Consider the following 22,715-nt stretch of genomic DNA (forward strand, 5'->3'; position numbering starts at 1 on the left):
GAGTGAGCCATCAAGATTTTACTAAAGGCTACCACTATTGTATGCAACAAAGAAAAGTGTTCCAAAGATAAGGGAGGAAAAAAACTCTTACTTAGCTCCTGCAGTCTTCTTAAGTGCATTCTATCTCCCTGAACTTCTTGCATTTGAAGGCAAAAATGCAAACTGGATTTGTCCATAGCAAACCAGCCTTTTCTCCACTGATCCAGGGCATGGCAGTCTTTGTAGAAGAGTTGACCAATCAAATCATAGTCAGCTTCTGTTAAGTTTTCAGCAAATAAGGGAACAAAATGCTGTTAAAACAAATACAAAAAAGTAATAAAGACAGTGAAAATAGGAAATCCCTTCCCTATCTACAGATATGAGAGAAGGTAGACAAATTATCTTAGTTTTTCTATTTTAAAGATTCAAAGGTAACACCAAATTCAAAACAATTTAACTTGCTATCAGTCTTAAAACTGAACAACTATAATGTATTTTCAAATGGCAGCATCTTAAACCACTTGTCTTGCTACAGAGTTGAAACCGCAAGACATTCTCTTGATTGATTTGTAGAACTTTTCAAAATGTCAACCTTCAGCATTTTTCTCCATTTATATATTTTCCTGAATCTGCTCCTTTCTCCTTTGTGTATACCTTGAATAAAATATCTACCTATAAAAAGACACACACAGAAATGACTTTACAATATTGAGAATATCCTAACCATCAAAAACATGGCCTTAATTTGAATAATTATTTCTCCAAGTTTTACTTTAATTTCTTCCCTGCTTAAGGCTCCTGAAGGTAGCTACTTCTTTTGACAACTTTCTTTGAAAATCTAATGAAGTATGAACTTTATTCCTATAATCTTATATGAAACTTTCATGGACCCCTGAAGCTCAAACACAGACTCCCAGTTCAGAATCTTGTCTGGATTTAGAGCAATAACATAATATTTAAATACCTTGGCTATTGCCTCTGTCCATTTTCTTTGAGCTTGAGATGTTTCAGCTCCAAATAAAAACACACGTTCTGAGGGTAGGTAGATCTCAAAGATAAAGATGGGCCTAAAACATGCACAAATAAAAAGATACTACCAGTTACGTTTGGCTCCTAAGAAAACAAATAGCACACAGGTCAAGTTTTTAATTAAATGCCTTTTAAAATAAAGTAATGCTGTGAAATCATCCTATCAGATTCTGTTAATGGTTTGCATTTTACTCAGATGAGGTAAATGGAACACACTGGACTGGACAAAAGGAATATTTTGTATAATCACTTAATCATTCTATTGTGTAACTTTGTTTACGCCCTGGACACTCATCAGTTGACTGATGTAGCAAAGGGCTCTCCTTGGTCTGGTCTTCCCTCTCTCACCACTCCTTCTTGATTTACTCTGACCAACTGTTCAAAGCAAACATTGCCCAAACAGTTTTTAATACTCTTCTTGTCTAATTTCAAATAGGCCCAGTCATACAGCAGGTTCCCTCCAGAACACAAAAACATGAAGCATTAACACTTTTACAGTTTTCATAAGAAAGATAAATGTTCCTTTCATCATCTCAACTTACCCCAAATTTCTAACTCTTACTATAGATAACATTAAAGCAACATACCATGCTCTGAATTCTTTCCTGAGTTCCTCATTCACAACTCCATTTATTTCTTAGCACACGCTAAGTATGTGTGCTACTGTTACCTAAAAATCTCAAAATACCCTATGCCAAAGTCATCTTCCTTTCTCCTCTTTTCCATCCCAAGCCTGCTGTATCTCCTTCACGTCCTAATTTAGAAGCATCACAATCAACCTCATCACAACAAGCTCAAAACCCTTGAGTGTAACTTATTCTTCCACTTAACATCAACTCTTCATCCAGTCAGTCTTTTAATCTTATCAGTTCACTCTCTTCCTCTAGTTAAATTCTCAACAATTACAGTCTCTCTTCCTCCAATCTCCTTACCACTTCTTTCAGCTCTCTTCCTAAAATATGTCTATATAACTCTTCAGTGCCTACATTATTGAGGTCATACTCTCCAATGTGCTATTTGAGGCAATTCAGCAAGAATATTATGGCAACAATTATTTTTTAACCGCATCTCATTGTAGATACTTTCTCTTTGCGTATCTACTTGTATCAGTATATGTTATCAAGAATATTTTATTTTTAACATATTAATATACTGACATAAACTAGTATTAATTATATTTGTTATATTTCATTTACTAATTAGTAATTTAATATATAGAATCCACTTATTTTAACATTCCATAAGTCATATTACATTGAATATCATTTAGGGTAAAACACTATTAAGATTAAAACAAAAGTCAATTAGTAATCAGTTTTGTTCACATCATAAATCAAATCAGATTTACTAGAAAACAAGTCATCTCAATTAGTCATCATAAAATAAAGGTAATATGTTCAATGTAGTTTTATGTAAATAAGAGCTTTGCAAATCTCTTCCCTTTCTCATATAAAAATCTTATTTAAAATCTATGCTCCTATAAAACTGATTTTTTTCAGATTTTAATGTCAATGTTTTTCATTAATTACATCAAAAAACATGATAAGATACTTTCACACCAAAGATCTTAGGGGCCTGTTTTTAAAGTCCTCACGGAGATTTATTTAAACTATAGTATAGGTGAGTCAAATATATTACATAAATAATGCTTAATCTATTCATTGTGACTTTTTCTGACCATTAAATTAACAAATATATCTTTAAGAAATTTAGCATTTCAATATACTATTAGTTTATTTTAATGTGAATAGATCGTCACAGAATATTCTCCTTTCTTATCTGTTTTAATTATGATACTCATTAAATGGATAAATGAATTTTACCACTAGTACACTATTTAAAATAATAAGTAAAAAAATTAAATGACTACAATGGTCATAAATGATATGCTATACATTTACATAAGATTTGGCCAGGCACAGCGGCTCACACTTGTAATCCCAGTACTTTGGGAGGTCGAGATGGGCAGATCACTTGAGGTCAGGAGTTTGAGACCAGCCTGATCAATATGGTGTAACCCCATCTCTACTAAAAATATAAAAATTAACTAGGTGTGGTGGCATGTGCAATCTCAGTTACTCAGGAGGCTGAGACATGAGAATCATTTGAACCCAGGAGGCGGAGGTTGCAGTGAGCCGAGATCACGCCACTGCACTCCAGTCTGGGTGACAGAGTGAGACTCCATCTCAAAAAAAAAAATACATAAAGATTTGATTCAAACATGTTAGCACTTCATATTACCCACTGTAAATATTTTAGTTTTCCTGCTTTATAGTGAATTCCCAAAAGAAATTTCCAAAAGTGCAAGGTAAGTAAGCTTCAAAAACCATTCAACCCTTCTATTAGAAGCAACTAAATAACTAAAATAACAAAACTCTCATTAGCCAGTGTAATTATCTGAAAATACATTTTACCCCCTAATTGTGTAAAGATAGACCTACCCAGTATTTAAATAGAAGTCCTCTTTGTGTATAGCCAGGCAGATAACTTCATTGATATTAATGGTGCCATTAGGTGTGGTAGACTTATCACTTTCATAGTAACTCAAGAAGCCTCCTTCCAAAACACACCATTTTTTATTTGTCTCTAAGAATTGGAAACAAAACAAATAACAAATTGAGCTAATCACGAATCTAATTTTAAAAACAAATACATGTTTCTAAATAATGGTTGGATGCAAGTAAATACATTTATTAATTGCCTATTTCACATAAAGTATATACGATTGCTGCGTGGGATATAAAGTTGTCATATTCTCTGCTCTCCAAAGAATTTACAATCTAGTAGCAAGGAATGTATAAAACAAAAATGGCTGTGACATTGATGACCAGAGAAGGCAGAGCCATAAAGAGGTTGCTGAAAAACAACTCTGAAGCTGCAGAGAATGAAATGTCTGTACAGAGTATTAAAAGGAAAAAAAAATGTAGCATAAAAAGTGAGACTGCAGCTTATGGTAGGTATGCAAAAGAAGAAGGGTCAGAATCTGCAGGGCCCTCAATGCTTGTTCAGAAGATTTCAAATTCATCTTATACGAAAGTCAGCACACTACCACCTGCAGGCTAAATCAGACCATCACCTAAAATATAGATTCGATCTACAGACACTAAGACTACTAAGGTCTATATATTCGATATAATGAAGAAAGTCTATATATTAGATAATTTCTGAAGTTGGATTACTGTTCTGTGGTTACTTTAAGGTATTATTTATAAATGCCCTTCTTCTAAAGAAATACATACTGAACTACTAAAGGTAAAGAGGTGTCATGTGTGCAACTTACTTTTAAGTGTGCATATAAAGAAAGTATGAGATAAATATGTACCCGTATACACATACATGATACATATGTATGTGTATTATACATAGGCATATTTATACACATACACAGAAAGAAAAATACAGCAAATGTAAAATGTTAATAATTGATACATCTGGGCAAAAGGTATATGAGAATTATTTGCACTGTTCTTAGAACTTTTCTGTAAGTCTCAAATTATTAGTCAAACTAATTTAAAAGCTTAAGAATATATTAAACTAATTTCAAATTTTTCCTTTAGCATATGATCAGAATCTTAGGTGGGTGTGGGGGTGACATGAAAGAAAACAAGACAATGTATTTGGCTTCAAAAAACAATCACAAGGAGTAACAATCAAAATGGTGACACCTAAAGAGCTAGATAGGACACAGTACTCTGAAAATGAATTACCAAATGGAAAGTCCAATCATAACTGGCAGAAGCAAATAGCATAAACGAATCTTTTATGGGCACTGGAAAAGAAAACTAACAGAGACCAAAGCAATTCCTGGTCAAAGTGATATATAATTCCAGGGCCCTCAAATCCTGAGTCACAGTGTACGTCCTGCACAGTTAGATAAAAATCGTGAAAAGCCACAATTTTTAAATGAACATTCATTGCGAGTTTCTAAAATATAAGAAAAGATAAAGTCAAAATACTAATCAAAGGGAGTTTGGAAGTAATTTCAAAGCAATGCACTCAGATGTCTAGAAGAATCTTCATAAGAGAATAAATAAAAAATGCACAATTATTCAGTGCATAGTTAATCACTGTCATAGATTAGGAGATCCACCCCTGTTCTCAGGCAGCTTGTAATCCAATGAAAGGGGAGATGCGTTCAAAATGATAACCAGCAGGTTGTCTCTTTAGTAGATTAGAAGCATTCAAGGAGGTAAGCCACCCCTCATATTGAAGTGATTAAAAAAAAAAAACTGCAAAGAAAAAAAAGTCTATAAAATAATCCCTCATAATTTAGGAGGCATGTTTCTAAAGTAGCAAAAAAAGCATTCAGAGCCACAATCCTTCCATAGCATCAGGAAAGAACAGTAAGAAGAAAGTCATAGAAAGGTGAAACTGCAGAAACCCTATTTGCCCAGAGAATCAGATTACATGTGAAGTTGGGAAATGGGAAACAAGATTGCAGGTTCACGGCAGAGGCCAGACCCCAAGAGTCTCACTTGACAGGTGTTCAGGAGTCTGTGCCTCTCTCACTTAGACAAGTGGGAGCCATTCGAAGGTCTTAAACAAACAGTGCCAAATGAATTAAGCATAACATAAATGTGACTGCAGAATCTCATTATGTAAATTCTAATGGGAAACAAATGACACATCTCTTTAAAATGGTATGTACAAACTCATTTTCAGTTAGAATTATAAGCTTGTGGAGAGTTAGTCCTGTAGCTTTCTCATTTCTGTAACCATTTCTTAGCTTTATTTTTGTAAGTGAAATGGGCTAGAAGTCAGACAAGGCAGGCACACATATTGTCTTTGAGGATTTATAATAATGAAGCTGTGACAGGAAATCTTGACATTCCCATTGATATGGGAAGCAATGAAAAGGTTCAGCAAGATTATGTTGTATGATGCTGGTCTGCCTGGGCTAATTTAGATATTCACTCCTAAATCTGACTTTGAGAAATGTCGGTACCCTCCTTGACACCCTCTTTGCTCCACAAGTCATTTTAATTGTTAAAGGAAGCTGTTTACCAACTTAAAACTGGGACCGCAGAATGAATGACACTCAGGCCTCAGCTGTTCCATAAATAGGAGCTTATAGGATGCAAGTAAATTTAGTGGACTGGCAAGAAGGGTTATTCATTCTTTCTATTCAATCTTCATGTTGAGATCAATGAAGAAAAACATTACTACAAGATTTACCCAAGCACAGGTAAAGAATTCCCCAGAGGTGACCAACTGAAATGCTACCATGGAATGATAGACATAATATAGTTGGATACCGTAAATGTCGGCTACAGCCTACAGGACAACATGACTAAACTCAAAAGCTAACTGGAAGTCAGGGGCAACTGTGCTTAAACATAAGCTCTTCAGTGCTCCTCTTCATCATCATCATCATATTTATGTGCCATGCACTGTTCTACACATTTTACATGCTTTAACTCATTGAATCCTCAGAACAACCCAGTTATGTCAGTTATATTATGTCCCTTCCTTGTACCCTTTTCACTGGCACATAACAGGTTAATCGACATTCCTGAGGTCACATTAAGTAATTAGCATCAGAGTTGGGGAAGGAATCCCAGGCAATTGGGTTCTGAAAGTTGCTGTTTTAACCTCACTGGCAGGTGGGTTCTGGAAGCCGCCCTCTTAGCGCCTGCACACAGTTACTCACTGTATCTGTTAAATGCTTGAACTATATACATTCATCTCAAAAATGTATTAGGGTAAAGAAGTCATACCTTCTAATACATATGTATACAATACATCTGAGGTAGTAAAGGCAAAACTGTTATTTTTTGAAACTATGAATTTGTTTCATGATGAGAAATTTCCTAAATTAATAGTATTCAACACCCACTACAAACAGTAATATATGTTAGTAATCCTTTTCATTTAAAAGACATGTGTTTTAGCCTTGGAAAAACATGTTTAAGCTATACAATCTAGGCTTTCACAGAACAAAAGATCTTCAAAATTCCTCAATGTTAATCCACAAAGTTAAATATAAACAGACAGAAATATAATTTCTAGTAATCCAAAAACAACCACTTTCTTTTTAAAAATCGAATACTGTGTAAACAAATCAAGGTAAGATATCAAGGGAAAAAATATGGTCGAGGTGGGAAAAGGGAAAACAAAATCAGGATGCTATTATTCAACTCTGTGCTTAGGCTCAACAAAAGCAATCCATCTTTCTTTTCATGAACACTAAAATGAAAAGGAAAAAAAAAAAAGAAAAATACAGATCAGTCTTCATAACCAGAGGCTAGAAAAACTTCAAATCTCGAAAACCTGAACTGACAATTTGAAGCCTCTGAAACTCTGGAACTGCATGCATTTTATTCCCAGACTTTTGTCTCTGTTTTTAATCATTTTGTTCTATGGCTGTCCTGACAAGTGCTGATGGAGTGGTAGCATCCAAGTGCTTGCTTTCAGAGGCAAAGGTGACAACCACACTTTAATCTCTAAATCTTTCCAAATAATTCATTTTTTTCATAAATCTGATGTTCAACAGAAACAACACTATTGCACAAACTTCAAGGGAGAAAAAGAAACAAACACAGAAGTTTTTCTGGATAGTTCAACTTTTCCTGTTCATTTGTAAGTAGGGGCTTTCTGCACAAAATATGCTTTGTGCCAGCAATTATATCTTTTTATCCACAGATCAAAACCAAATTATTGACATATGAGTCATCCATTTACACTAGTGGTAACTTTCCTAAAAAATGATTCTTCTATCATTCCACAAATATTTATCATGTCCTACCATGTGCTGACACTGTTTTGGGTATCAAAGATTTGATAATCCTTGACAAGCTAGAAAAAGCTGATGCCTCATTGAGCTTTCACTTCGGGGGAAAGAGAAACAAATAAATGGAAACAGCACATCTCCATGTGATCAGTGGTAGGACGAATATACACAGCATCCTATGAATGAGAAGGGCTGGCAGTGGATTCACACATTAGTAGGGTGTCAGAGAGGCCTCACTAACTAGGGGGAACTGAATTGATTCCTGAATAAAAAGGAACCAGACTGGGGGAAGTGCCCTCTTTGCAGAGGGAACAGCAGGTGAAAAGGACCAAAAGAGGCAGAAAAGGACTTGGCATGTTCCAGGAATAGAGAGGAAACCAGTGCAGCCAGGCAAGTAACCATGTAGAGACACAGTCTTGCTCTGTCTCCCAGGCTGCAGTGCAGTGGCACGATCTCGGCTCACTGCAAGCTCCGCCTCCCGGGTTCACGCCATTCTACTAAAAAGGTCTTTTAGGTCACAATAAAAAATAATATGGTTATATTCTGGAGTGAGGAGCCACTAGACTTGAGCAATGGAATTACATGTTCAGTTTTCCAGTTTGTTTGTTGTTGTTGTTGACCTTTAGAAGACATGATCTTCCTATGTAGCCCAAGCTGCGTTCAAGCAATCCTCCTATCCCAGCCTTCTGACTACCTGGGTGATTTCCATTTTTAAAGATAATTGGCCAGGCGCAATGACTCACGCGTGTAATCCCAGCACATTGGGAGGCTGAGACAGGCAGATTACTTGAGGTCAGGAGTTCAAGACCAGCCTGGCCAACATGGTGAAATCTCATCTCTACTAAAAATACAAAAATTAGCTGAGTGTGGCGGTGGGTGCCTATAATGTCAAATACTCAGCAGGCTGAGGCAAGAGAATTACTTGAACCCAGGAGGCAGAGGTTGCAGTGAGCGGAGATTGTGCCAGTGAGCGGAGATTGTGCCACTGCATTCCAGTTTGGGCGACAGAGCAAGACTCCATCTGAAAAGAGAGAGAGGAAGGAAGGAAGGGAGGAAGGGAGGGAGGGAGGGAGGGGGGAGGGGAGGGGAGGGAGGGAGGGAGGGAGGGAGGAAGGAAGGAAGGAAGGAAGGAAGGAAGAAGGAAACAAAAAAGATAAGCCTCTTTTTTGGAGACAGTTTTGAAGGGAAGCTAGGGTAAATACAGAAAGACAATTAAGGAAGGCACTGCAGCATAGGTAGGTCAGGATGGTTACTGTGGCTGGAAGGACATCAGTGGAAATGAAGACTAGCCAACTGCTTCAAGATCTATTTTGAGTTTGAAGTGATAGAACTTGCTGGTAAATTGGATGAAAGATATTAAGACAATCAAAGAATACCCTGCCAGATTATTTTCATTAAAATCATTGCTATTGTACTATATAGAAAAAATACAGAAGCTAACTTTCATATTACCTAAAAGATAGTGTTTTAAAATGGAAAAATATCCGTAAATTACATATATAGATAATGCACCCGTTTCTTTTTTAAAATAAATTTTAACCAAATATCCATAGTTAATATACAAAAAATGGAATTATTTAGTTACAATTGTTTATTACATCAATGTAGTACTCAAGTAAATTTAAAAACCAATCTGTTTCAAGAAAATATTAAAGAAGACTGGTAAGTTTACAAATATTATAACCACAATTGTCAAAAATAATATAAAGATTATTTTTAACCTGTACAATGCTTACAATATATTGAAAAGTCTTGGGAAGAAAATCTTGTGTTTCAATCCCCATTTGATCTTTATAAAACTGGTCTGAAGAATGAGTCTGTGATATCCAAGTATTTAGAAGAAACATTCTTCTAAACTTTTTTTTAAGTACTTTAATTATTTTGATGATTGATATAGTCAATTCACAATGTCCAAGAACTTTCATCTTCTGATCACTTATCTTTTAACTACTTAGGGATAATACTGACAGTAAAAGTGGAAGACAATAAAACAAAACAACAAAAACAGTAAAATCTGACATTTATTATTGTCTAGGCTGAGTATAGGATGAAAAAAATCAATTGTCGAAAGAATCAAAAATACCTAATTCAAAGGATAAAAATGCTCTGCCATTCTACTGTCATCTGGCTGTCACACTTTGACCAAAGCTAAAGTGCTACTGTAACAATGAGAACACAAATCAGGTGTAAACTTCTGCTTCATGCTGAGCTTCATTGTTCATGTGAAAATCGACATAACATCAATGATCTTGCAGACTCTTATGAGGATTATAATTAATGTATGTAAAGTACCTAAAGCCATGCCTTACACATAATACATGCTCACTCACTATAGGATAGCTATTCTTTTCAGGAAAATCTAATAATGCATAGTTAATCCCAATATAATTCTGCTTCAGGATATATTATATGTTTTTTATATATATATAAAATATATATATATATATTTATATATATATATTTGGAAATAAAGCTTTTATATTGAAATAAGAACTGCAAATCACATATATGAGGACTAACACTCTACAGTAAGTTTGTCATTCTATAGTTCTTTTGATTGAGTAATATAGCTGAATTATATCACCTAGTGAATTAATGCTAGGCTCCAGAGCCCATCAGTGGCCACCATCAATGGCAGGTACAGCTTAATCTCTCTTACACTCTTTGTTCCAGTAAGGCAGATTGCATTATATTTTCCTGCCTATATTTCTCAGATTTGTTCCAATGTATATACATGAGCATAAGGGCTGTGTCTTAGTCATTTTTAAACTCCCAATACCTAGCATCAGTTTGACACAAGGAGTTGGAAGGATAAATGAATAAATGCCCCATTGTGACTCTGCTCAGATAATTCCCCAAACCTAGAGTATGTTGTTAAATCAGATTCTCATCATTTTTTGAAATCAAGCTTAAGTTTTATTTTACTTAAACAAACACACACACAGACACACACACTTTTCATCAGAAAAAAAAAAGTGAACTTTTTGATATTAGTACTCTAATTGAATATGTACTAAAAACTTGTCATTTCTTCCTATGTGTTCACATTTATCTGCATTATCTAGTGAGCCAGTTGGGGTGTCCATCCCTAAGGAAAGGGGCTGAGTTTCACCTTTTTTTTTTTGTCGGAATAACCTTTATAACCTGAAACAGAATTGGTTAGCCTTAAGGTAGATATCAGTGAATTCTGTTGAGAATTCACTCAGCATTCCAACCCAATGGTAAATCCCTGCTGCAGTATATGAAATAATATTTGTACCTAGAAGCGTTTATAAATCCTCAAAAATATCTCTACTTGGAGATCAAATCTAACATCTCAAAAAATCAAAATCTAAACCTAATTGTTTTGATAATGGAATAAAGTTTTTATCAGACAATATCTAAAAGGAACAGAAAAAAATACCTTCAAGCAGTTTTTTCTCTGAAGAGAGTTTAGAAGCAGCAGCAGGAGCTTGATACAAAAAGTCACAGAGGAATGTGGACTGGGAAGACTCTTGACTTAATACACCTTCGGAATGAATATCATGTTGAGGAAAATCTAGAAAAATTAAAGAAATATCTAAAATATAAACAATTTTCCTTTTGCTTATAATACGTACATGAGTTTTGAGCTAGAAGAAAAACTACTTAAAATTTACCAAAGAATAATTATAAAGAGATATTTATTTTACTTTGCATAAAATTTGCAAATAAGCACTTAAGTCATGTTTATTATTCATATATGAAAATCGGATTTAATGTTGGTGGAAATGATTATGTGGGTTAGCTATTTTAATCTTCCATTTATAAGATTAAGGGAATATAAAAGATTGACTTCCTAAACTTTTTATTGAAATGATATAAAAAATAGTCTTAGGCCCCTCCATCTTTTGGGTAATTACATTTTTCTTCATTCTGATGGTTTCTCTTATTTGAAAAATAAATAGATTTATGCTTCAGTCCTTTTACGGATATATGGGAAGAGACCAGGTTAATGAAGAGACAGTGACAAACCTGAGAATTTGTTATGGTAGAGAAATTCCATTTGCAGACTTTGCCCAGCCTTCTTGGCTAGCAGATAGGGGGTGCTATGCACGGGGTCTCCAGTGGCACACATGACATCTGCTCCACTAAACAGCAAAGCCATTGTTTCTAGAACATCTGGTTTCACTACAGCAGCACACAGAGCCTGGTCATTAAAAGAAAATACACATCTTAAGGAAAGAAAAGATTCTAGCTATTAAAATGAGTGAAAGTCTGACAATTCATGTATGGGATAAAGTCTGTATTCCTTTTATCCTAAGGCAGCTACTAATAATTATGCCATGAATTAGGCAATAGGCACAAAAGGCCTGGTTTGTGTGAATTTAAATTACAACCCAAGACCTCCAAGTCTCAATTCATTGTTTGGTTGCTATGATGTTCCTTCTAAACCTAATCCATCATACTTGCTTTGGAAGACATTTTTATGCTTACATACTATGATAATGACTGATGCGCAGAGAATCAAAATATTTCAATATAATAATGAAGTAACCATTAAGTGTTTTTCATATGAATGTTAATATATATTTTCCAATCTAATCAGGAGCTGCAGAATATTTGAATTATTAAGTGCTATGAGAAATTGAAAGATGAGTGCAAAGCAAATTCAGGATCTTCCCCTCGGGGGCCGAGGATAGGAAGGAGGAAGAACAGTGAGAAAGAGGCAATAAAAAATATGATTGACTTATGCTATATATCATCTTTGTACAAACAATAGGAATTGCTAGAATTTTTTTTTCTTTTGCCTTGAAATAATAAGCTGCCTCTATATCTCTTCTCATCCTTTCTTCCCACATTAGATCAGTCCTCAGACTTCACTTTACTGGATCCCCATTTGCTTCCAAATCCTCAGATTGTGGCACCATGAGTTAGCAGGAAACTTCAGTTATGGAGGAAGAATTATGCTTTTTTGACAATGAATCCTTAAGTGAAACAAGGGGGAAACCACTGAAATAATCTCACAAAAGGAAATAAAATAAATAATTTTGTCAGATAGTATAAGATTTTTTACTTTTTCTCAAGAATCTTGGCACATCATTAAAAAGACATTAAAATCCATGTCTCCTGTTATGTTTAATTGAATACCTTATTTAATTCTTCTTTAGTGAGAGATGCCAAAAGGGTTTTTCTGAATTTTCCTTCTTTATATTTCTGAGTAATAAAGTTTTTTCTCTTTTCTACTGGTGAGTCCATATGTAATTCTTCATCCTTTTGAAGATTACCAGCCCAAAAGTCATTTGCTCTTTTGTTTCCAATGACAATAAAAAGCTGAATTGTCAAAAAAAAAAACCCCATAATATATCAGTTCATAAAAGGTATTTGAATCTGCAGGAAACTGAATTATATTACAAATTAAAGCATAACTTAGTATAAAGTACAGGAAAACAACTGACAGACCTAACTCTTCCAGAAAAAGGAGTGAAAGCAGATACTATGATCAGTTTTGAATACAGCCTAGCCACTCTAAATAATGGAAAGAAATTAGCTTGTAAAGAATTGCAAACAACACAAGTAGTAGCAAAAGTATTTTCATTCTTTGACACTCCAACTGAGACAGATTCACTTTAAATGGCCGAGTAGGTGGGCTAATGCTGTCTAAAGTGCTTGGTGGTGGAACAGGAGCCGAAAATGGAGACAGGACACAGCAAAGTAGCCTCGATCACAGTTAATGACAGAGTATGACCAAAGTAAAGAACAGTAAATTTTTCCAAATGTTCTCATTCACTCTCCTATTATTTTACCCATGCTGGATTTAAGAGACACACACACACACACACAGACACACACACACACATATACACACACACACAGACACACACACACATACACACAGACACACACACACAGACACACACACACATACACACACACACACAGACACACACACACAGACACACACACAGACACACACACACAGACACACACAGAGACACACACACACAGACACACACACACATACACACAGACACACACACACACAGACACACACACACAGACACACACACACAGACACACACAGACACACACACACAGACACACACACACACAGACACAGACACACACACACACAGACACACACAGACACAGACACACACACACACAGACACACAGACACACACACACAGACACACACACACACAGACACACAGACACACACACAGACACACACACACAGACACACACACAGACACACACACACAGACACACACACACACACACACAGACACACACACACAGACACACACACACACACAGACACACACACACACACAGACACACAGACACACACACACACAGACACACACACACATACACACAGACACACACACACAGACACACACACACAGACACACACACAGACACACACACACAGAGACACACACACACAGATACACACAGACACAGACATACACACACAGACACAGACACACACAGACACAGACACACACAGACACACACACACACGCACAGACACAAACACACACACAGACACACACACACACAGACACAGACACACACACACACACACACACATAGTTCCAGCATAAAAAAAAAACTGGCAAACCTTTCTAAGTCCTTATTATTATTATTAAGGATCATCTATACTTTTACTTTTAAAATAACTATCTCATTTAGGAAGCATTCTCAAAGAGTTACTATTAAAAAGTCTATAAGCCATTTTCATAATGTAATGAGAACTTTATTAAAGAGCCCTGAGAAATATTCCTGCCACCCCACCCCATGGCATACCTCCTCCCAGTCTCTGCAAACTGAACCCCTACCACAACCCCATTCAGGTTAAATAAGACTCACCTCGATGAGTTCATTGCTCCAAATGCTAGCATCCATTTTTAGACTTCTAACCTTGGAATCTTTTGGTCCCAAAGATCTATGCTGGCCTAGAGTCAAAACACAATTGCATTTCTATTTTAATTTGTATGTAAATTTATTTTACTTTGTTTTGAAAAAAAGTGTATATGTCTGTGTATGTTCGTTGCATATCTCCTCAACTTAAAACACGCCAATACATGCTTTCCTCAATGACAAGATGACAAGAGCACTAACAATAGTAGTGGGAATTAGACAAATCACAGCTGGCTACAATAAAAACAGCAGCAATCATCATCAGCATCTGCACTGATAAAAAAAAAAAAACTACACTTAAAAATATATTTATGTGCATGTGTGCATATGTACAGATACATGTATAAATATTTCCTCATTTGGTAATCAGCTAGAAATAGGCCACTGGAAACCTTTTGTAAAGCTTGCTAAAACCACATGTATGTAAGTGCAGATATTTCTTTACTGTTACAAAAACTTGACTATTGTAAAACTAGTTACATGTCTAATAAGCGTGTCCTTAAAAATCTGACATGAATACTTTATTCAACAAGTATGTCTGGAAGAGAGTAAGAGCCCAGAATTTTATTACTGTCAATTCAATTGTGCTATATAAATCATCATTCAGTCATCACTGAGCAACCAGGCTATGTCAGATTATTTCAAAGCTGAGAAGGAAAAAAGGTATACAGTCCACTATCCTTGATCTTAAGGGCCCTTAGCCTAATGAACAATGAATATTCATTCCTTTCCCTACAATAGGTAAGAGGTTCTTGTCTTTTTTTTTTTTTTTTTTTTGGTAGAAACTACTTAAAGCACAAAGCCCTAAATTCCCATGGAAGAAATCTGCATAGGTTTGCATTTATAATGACTACCTACAGGCAATACAGTACCCAGAAGGTAAAAACTTAAAAGCCTGTAGGAAGAGATGAAAGGGGTTGCTGGAGTAACCCAGGCATGACAGATTCTGAGTTGAGGCAGCAGGAAAACAAAATGGAGCCGACAGATTGAGAGAGGTTGATAAGATAAAATGAATGAGACTTGGTGGGTTTGAAAGAAAGAGGAAGAGTCAAGAAGGTGTCTCAGATTTTAGGCTTTGAGAGTGCAGCGTAGACAGTATTGCTTCTGATCAAGATTGAGAAGGTATGAAAATGTGCAGCTTTATGAAATGGGCTGAGGGGAACAACGATGGCTCCATTTTTGACATGTTACATTTGAGGTGTATTTGGCAAATCTAAGTAGAGATTCTAGTAGGCATATAATCATAAGAGTTTGGTGTCCAACAGCCTGAGAATCATCTGCTTAAAAATGAGTGTGGAATTAAAGTGATAAATAACATCACTCAGCAGCAACACAGTAAAAGAGAAGTGAGAATGTAACCCAAGGGAACACATGTATCTCACAAGCATGAAAAGTAACCTGGAAAAAAAAAAAAAAAAGATTGGTAATAAGAATACACAGAGCGAATGGTATCTTGTAAGCTAAGGGAGGAGGGATGTCACAGAGAGACATGTTGTCAAGAGTCTCAAATAAAGAGACAATAATAAAGATAGTAAGTGACCACACCGAAATTGAGAGGTAAAATACATTGGTAAATGTGGTGAAAAGGTTTTTACGGCAGTTGAGTGAAAAGGTAGCTGATTACAGAATGCTGAAGAAAACTTAGGAAGTTAAAGGAATGAAAAAAACCTATGCACACTACAACTCTTTATAACATCCTGTCTATGAAAGGAAAAGGGGACAGAGATTGACACATAGAAGGAAATGGGTAACTTTCAGAAATCCTGATGGTTTAATGAGACAAATCTGTGCAAGTTTATACAATGAAACAAAAGAAGCCATAGCTGAATACTTACATAAGAGAGTGAATAAGTGATGAAGTGGTATCCTAAGGAGGGAAGAAAGAAAGGAAGCAAAGGTAGAAAAAAGCAGCTGTGAAGAGCACAAAGGCCGTCTCTTCCAATGAAACTGGAGAGAAGAAAAAGATGGGATAAAATACAAAGTAGAAGGTGATTCACGGGCATTTTTTGTTGTGATTGATATTATTTATTAGCTGGTGAGGAAATCTTAGTTTGATGAGAAATGCAGTTGAACAGTGCTCTAGAAAAGTGTTCAGGATCTGAAGCAATTCCTGTGGCTGCACTACTCACTGCACTCTAGCTGAGGTAGGCGCTCCTCTCCAGCGTTCTCACTGAAGCCTGTATTCAACTCTAGTCCAACATTCATTCGTCTCATTATCGTGAAGGAAATGTCATGTCTTACACATGTTTTCAATTCTGCACACCAGCACAGTGGTTGGCATTTGAGCTGCATTCTCTCTCTCTCTGTCTGTCTTTCTCATCTCTCTCTCTCTTTCTGTGTGTGTGTGGGTGTGTGTGTGTGCGTGTGTGTGTGTATACAGACACTGAGGGAGAAGGTGGTGGGACACAGGTAGTCTAAGAGAACTGAAGTTTAGACTGTGGTTAACTTTCTCCAAAACTTCCATGATCACACACCTAAGTTGAGGTCCACTTCCTTCCACTGACTTGGGCAACTGTCTGAGCTCTCAAATACACGGAGAGGTCAGGTTGTCAGGTGTGAGGTCGCAAGAAGAAAACCAGTCATAGTACCGGTTTGTATTCATAAACATCAATAGTCTTGTGAAGTGCTTCTTTATAAAAATTCTTATTATAAGAGATACCAGATCAGGCATATGAAGTTTAGTGCTCAAAACAACATGGAGGTGAAAAATATGTGTTACCAAAAATGACTGGGGAAAGGTGGACGAATCTTCAAGTTAAAGATGCAAGCTTGTTCAGGATGCATACTAAAACATACTTACCTAAAATCTAGAAATTTCAACATTGCCTTTTTAAAATCTATACATTGACCAGTAGGCACAAAATATGATTACATGCTTAAAAATCCATTTTTATGTCTAAGTCATACATAAGAGAAGTTTAGACTCATAAGCTATTTCTGAATTTGATTTAAATGTAATAAGCTTTCTCTGGTTTTACTTTTCACAACCATTAGCTACAATATATAATATATAACAATGAAGAGCATTCAGTGTCCATCTGTCACAAAGCAGTGATGAGCAAAACTTATCACTAATTACCTGCACACTTCTTACAGATGACAACACAGAGATTGATGGATGCCCAGTCAGGATCCGGGGCTTTACAATCTGCACAGCTTCTGTTAGATTCATTGAACCAAATCTTCTCAGCTACTTCATAATCAGAGAGAGTTTCTGCTATTGATTGCTGCACAGCTTCAATCCAGTCTTGTTTCTCTTTTTCAGTCTCGGCTGTAAAGCTGAAACAATTAACGTTTCTGTGTTATCGATCTCCCTTGTAAAGGCCAATTAAGCAGTATGTTCAGTTTGCATATTCATTTCACTCACAAATTAAACAACAGCTGAAAAATATGCCTGCTAGGCAGTTCTGGGTTGTCTTTTCTGTTAAAAATCATTTAACTCAACAAATCGTGGTTTTTTTTCCTTTTAATTTTCCACATTGCTTATGTCTTTGTTTACGCATCTTGAACCAAAATTAACATACACATTTTCTAAAGAAAACATAAAATTTGCCATGTTAGGTCACAAGTCTAAACAAGAGGCTATGTTTCCTAAGCAATGGTTATGTAATCATCAATAAGAGTTTATTGGCAGAGTTTCAGGGCTACTGGAATATTTTGCCAAGCAAGTATGCCACGATAGTCTGAAGCTATGTTATCAAAAACACCCACCAGAAATTGTGACTTTTTTTTCAAACTTAAGAAGAGATTCTCTTTTTTTTTTTTTTTTTTTTTTAATTAGAAGAATGCCCAGATGGTTCTAAGAAACTGGGAAATCAAAAAAGTTTTAAGTGGTTACCATTCTAACAGTTTTCTAACACATTTTTAGCCACGTTCTGATTTATTCTGAATCTTAATGTTTACTGGGAGCTCAAGTGAATGAATAAAAACATTAAACAGCAGTTCATTCCTTCAAGAAATATTTACTGAGCCCCTACAATGTGCAAAGGAACGTGCTACAGTGCTACATACTCGGTCAATGACCCACAAAACTGATGCATATTCAAATTTTCTTTTGTAAAGAGGAAAATGCTTTGAAATATAATGAAAATCACAGCTAACATATTCTAAATAATCCATAAAAATAAATGGCCTACATGAATTATACTTTTTGAAGCTCTTTAGGATTCCATCACTTTTAGTGGTTTCTGGTTCTACTAGAAATTTGTCACAGACAATATATTAATATCTATATTTTTAGTTTTGGCTAGAATCTGCAAATGTAAAAATAAAGCTTGTTATTTTTATGCAATCATTTCTTTCTCAAAATTTGAGGCAATGGATATAGTTTAACAGGCAAAATAAGTAACACACTTGATAGTATCTTTGAAATTCCTAATTGTTAGTCCTTTAAAGGCCTAGAACAATCGCCTCTGACTTGCACACTACTCTGTGATGTGATTATTTATAACAAACTAATTAATATAGTTGAACTCAAAAGATGTTGACTTATGCCTCTTCTGTATACTAAAACTATGGAGTCATTTTAGTTTATTAAAACATATTAAGTACTTCAAATTATCTGTTTCATTGTCATAATGATACAGTTAGTAGAATACCATAATACAAGATATATAAAAAATGCTAAAATATTTGGATCAATAGGTGCTAAGAGATTCATTAAATTTAGTATCATTTGAAGCTGCAGTCCCTGGAGGAAATCATATGGAACAAATGTAAATAGGAATTGATTTTTAAATGAGGGATTATATTTGATCAGGCTAAAAGAAGATAAATAGCAATACAACTTAAAGACAATGTAATATGTTTTTATTTCATTTCTTCCAAATGAGAAGGAAATTATCACATATTTGTTTTCAAAAAATTAACATACACCATGCCCAGTAAGAAAATTAAGTATTAAGAAATTACTCAAATTTCATGAAATAAATATTTTTGCATGTTTTGTGATTATTCAGGTCACTTTTACAAGGTGTTTTTATATAGTGGCTAATGAATTAGACAATATGGAAAAGCAGGAAGATAACTTTCAATGGTCTACAAGAGAAAAATCACCACGAACAACATAAAGGTGGATCACCCAAGCTTTCCTATAGAAGTACGAACACAAAATGTTTACAAATAGCTTACCTGAAACTCCTATAGGGAGTGATTATTTCAAAAGACTGTTTCACAGTTCGGTCCACTTGTTTTACATTTGCTACATTCATAGGAATTATGGTAATACCAAGTCCACTCTTAAAATCCTAGTTTGGAGAAAAACATAAAAAACTATAAAGAAACAAAAAAAAATTTGAAAGTATAATTATATTTTCTAAATTCCAATAAATTCTTCCAAATTTTACTACAAAATCTGTCTCACTTTAGGTAACCACTCTCAATACATACTAGCACTAGGCCATCTTAAGCTTTATAGCCAGCCTATTGATAGCATATGGGGTTTCTTCGATGTGAAAGATACATTGACTAGGCCACAGACACTGAACTAGACATGCTCTGCTTTTGAAAGTAGGCACGATATTCACCTTTATCCATTCATTAAAGGAAGCTAAATACTCATTACCTCTTATTATATGTCAAGCAGTTTCCTAGGTGGAAATAATACTAGGAGGTTAGCATCATTACTAGTTATGTAAAAAGATGGGAAAACTGAGGCACAATGGAAGAAGGTTACATGGAAAGTGCAGCTACTTGTATGTGGTAGAAAAGATCTGGAGCCGAATCTGTTTGATTGCTCTTTCCTTGTTTTACTATCTTAGATTACCTCTGCTGTTTGTCATTATTTTTCTCCTCATTTACTCTCAAACAAAAGCATTACTTGTCTTACGAGGTATACAATTTTACCTCATTTCCAATATTTTATTGCTTTTATTTCCCTTCAATCAAATTCCTAAAAAAACTCCTCTAATGCTACTTTGGTATAAAAACTGCCATTTGTTCAAAATCTATAGTTACTACTTTCTTTTTTTTTTTTTTTTTTTTTTTTTTTTTTTTTTTTTTTTTTTGAGACGGGGTCTCGCTCTGTCACCCAGGCTGGAGTGCAGTGGCCGGATCTCAGCTCACTGCAAGCTCCGCCTCCCGGGTTCACGCCATTCTCCTGCCTCAGCCTCCCGAGTAGCTGGGACTACAGGCGCCCGCCACCTCGCCCGGCTAGTTTTTTGTATTTTTTAGTAGAGACGGGGTTTCACCGGGTTAGCCAGGATGGTCTCGATCTCCTGACCTTGTGATCCACCCGTCTCGGCCTCCCAAAGTGCTGGGATTACAGGCTTGAGCCACCGCGCCCGGCTATAGTTACTACTTTCAACTTGTCTCATGAAAATTCAAAATTGTTCAAAAGGCTACAACAGACTCTGCATTCTAAAAGCATTAAAGTTTGCAATATATCATCTATCCATATGGATTTCAGAATGTGACTTATCAATTAAATAATCTCCACACTTTACAAAACAATATGTACATCAAAAAAAGAATGACCTATTTGAATCAATTCAGACTAAATGTGTTCTGAATTCCTAAATTATGACTAAAGAAAAGTAGCAATATTAAAGGCAAAATACAAAAAAAAAAAAAAATACTGGCCCATTTTCAGTAAGGACACTTGTTAGAGACTGTAAAAGAAGAAAGAAGCCACTCATCTGCCTCTTCTCTTTGTCTCTCCTGCTATATATGTCAAAAGTAAAAGAAGTATATTCTCCACTCCCCTATACTTAGAAGTGACCATGTGTTGTAGTTTCCTTCAATAAAATTTAAACAACTCCTGGTAGAATGGAGGGGGAGGGGCCGAACAGCCTTGGAAGAAGAAAGCCTTTCGGCCCTTGCCTTTCCATCTTCAGGGGAAGTAACTGCTAGAAGCACAGAAGCCATTTTAGAACTTCACAGTCCTAGAAAAGGGAAGACTGAGGACAAATTCTTAGGCTCTAAGGACATCAAAGTGAGGACAAAAATAGGGAAAACCCTGTTTTCTGGTAGTACCAACTCTTACTGCCTACACCACGGGATTTGTTCAAACAAATCTCCATCCAGTGAAGCTCTTCTTCAGGTTTTTGTCATTTAGTACTAATGTGTTCCCGACTTATAAAGTAAGTGGAAAAAAATCATTCTATAACAAATGCCCCCCAACTTGTAAAAGCAGCCAGAGTTTCCAGACGCAAATTGTGGGAAAGCTTCTCTTACATTTTTAATACATAAGGTTTTTAGTTAGAATAAGGAAATGACTCATTTAGAAAACAAATCATCAACTGATTTTTTTTTTTTTTTTTTCTGATGAAAGAACAAATGGCTCACTTTACTAGGGGAAACTAGCCAGAAACTGAAAATCAGTGATATAAAAGAAAATACGCAGAAAAATGCTGAGTGCTGTAAAATAATCAGAATGGGAGTGCCACACTTCCACTTTGTATACTAAACCCACTTAATGAAAAATAGCACTTAACATGATCTCTACGGAAGGAAGAAAATCAAGCTTTTCGAATCAGCTGCATTTTAATAAGTTTCAGCCTATTGGCACAGGGTTATACTTGATTATTAATTTTTTCAATTCCCTAATTATCCACAGCTATGCTCCTGCTGGATCACATACCCATTGGATAAACTCACAATGCATGTGATTGGGAACTCAAGCTCTCTTTCACAAGTGAGGAAATTAAGTAAGGTAGGAGTAGCAAGATAAGATATTTTTAAAACAGCTTTTTGATGGCTCACCTTGATACCGGAATAAACTTTAGAATAAATAAATAAACTCTAGAATAAATACTTGGACTGCATGTCCTTCAAACAATTCTCCATAATGAGGTATTTGACAAAAACTGTGTATCAGATCACTCCAGGTTATATTCTCTGATGGGGGCCTCGCCTGCTAGTCCTGTATGTTACTAAGGGCACACATAATACTCTGACCATCATACTAGCAGATAGTAAGAATGACATCCTTTTATGGAAACTGATGAGCCTCATCAAGGCTCCTGCATGAATAGATGGTTGCTCATCTCCGCAGCAAATCATAAAATGTCTACATGTAAAGCTGTACTTTCTGTTAAAATAAGGGAGTGCTAGCTGGTCAACACCCCAAATTTCTCCCAAACAAGGCAAA

At 35.6% G+C, this 22,715-nt stretch overlaps 1 protein-coding gene across 5 annotated transcripts in view; it reads right to left on the reverse strand.

Moving 5' to 3' along the window:
- ARAP2 (ArfGAP with RhoGAP domain, ankyrin repeat and PH domain 2) overlaps positions 1-22,715 on the reverse strand; it is a 178,468-nt gene that overhangs the window by 79,759 nt on the left and 75,994 nt on the right. For all 5 annotated transcript variants that reach the window (XM_028848385.2, XM_028848386.2, XM_015138193.3 and 2 more), the window contains exons 10-18: positions 19,757-19,872; positions 17,706-17,905; positions 14,576-14,661; positions 12,848-13,030; positions 11,732-11,906; positions 11,142-11,276; positions 3,450-3,594; positions 944-1,046; positions 92-290 (exon numbers count right to left, since the gene is read on the reverse strand). In XM_028848385.2, coding sequence (XP_028704218.2) covers positions 92-290; positions 944-1,046; positions 3,450-3,594; positions 11,142-11,276; positions 11,732-11,906; positions 12,848-13,030; positions 14,576-14,661; positions 17,706-17,905; positions 19,757-19,872 — 1,342 coding nt within the window. The remainder of the gene's footprint in view (positions 1-91; positions 291-943; positions 1,047-3,449; positions 3,595-11,141; positions 11,277-11,731; positions 11,907-12,847; positions 13,031-14,575; positions 14,662-17,705; positions 17,906-19,756; positions 19,873-22,715) is intronic.

This window comes from Macaca mulatta, chromosome 5, assembly GCF_049350105.2.
Source record: "Macaca mulatta isolate MMU2019108-1 chromosome 5, T2T-MMU8v2.0, whole genome shotgun sequence".
In the NCBI taxonomy this organism is placed as follows: Eukaryota; Metazoa; Chordata; class Mammalia; order Primates; family Cercopithecidae; genus Macaca; species Macaca mulatta.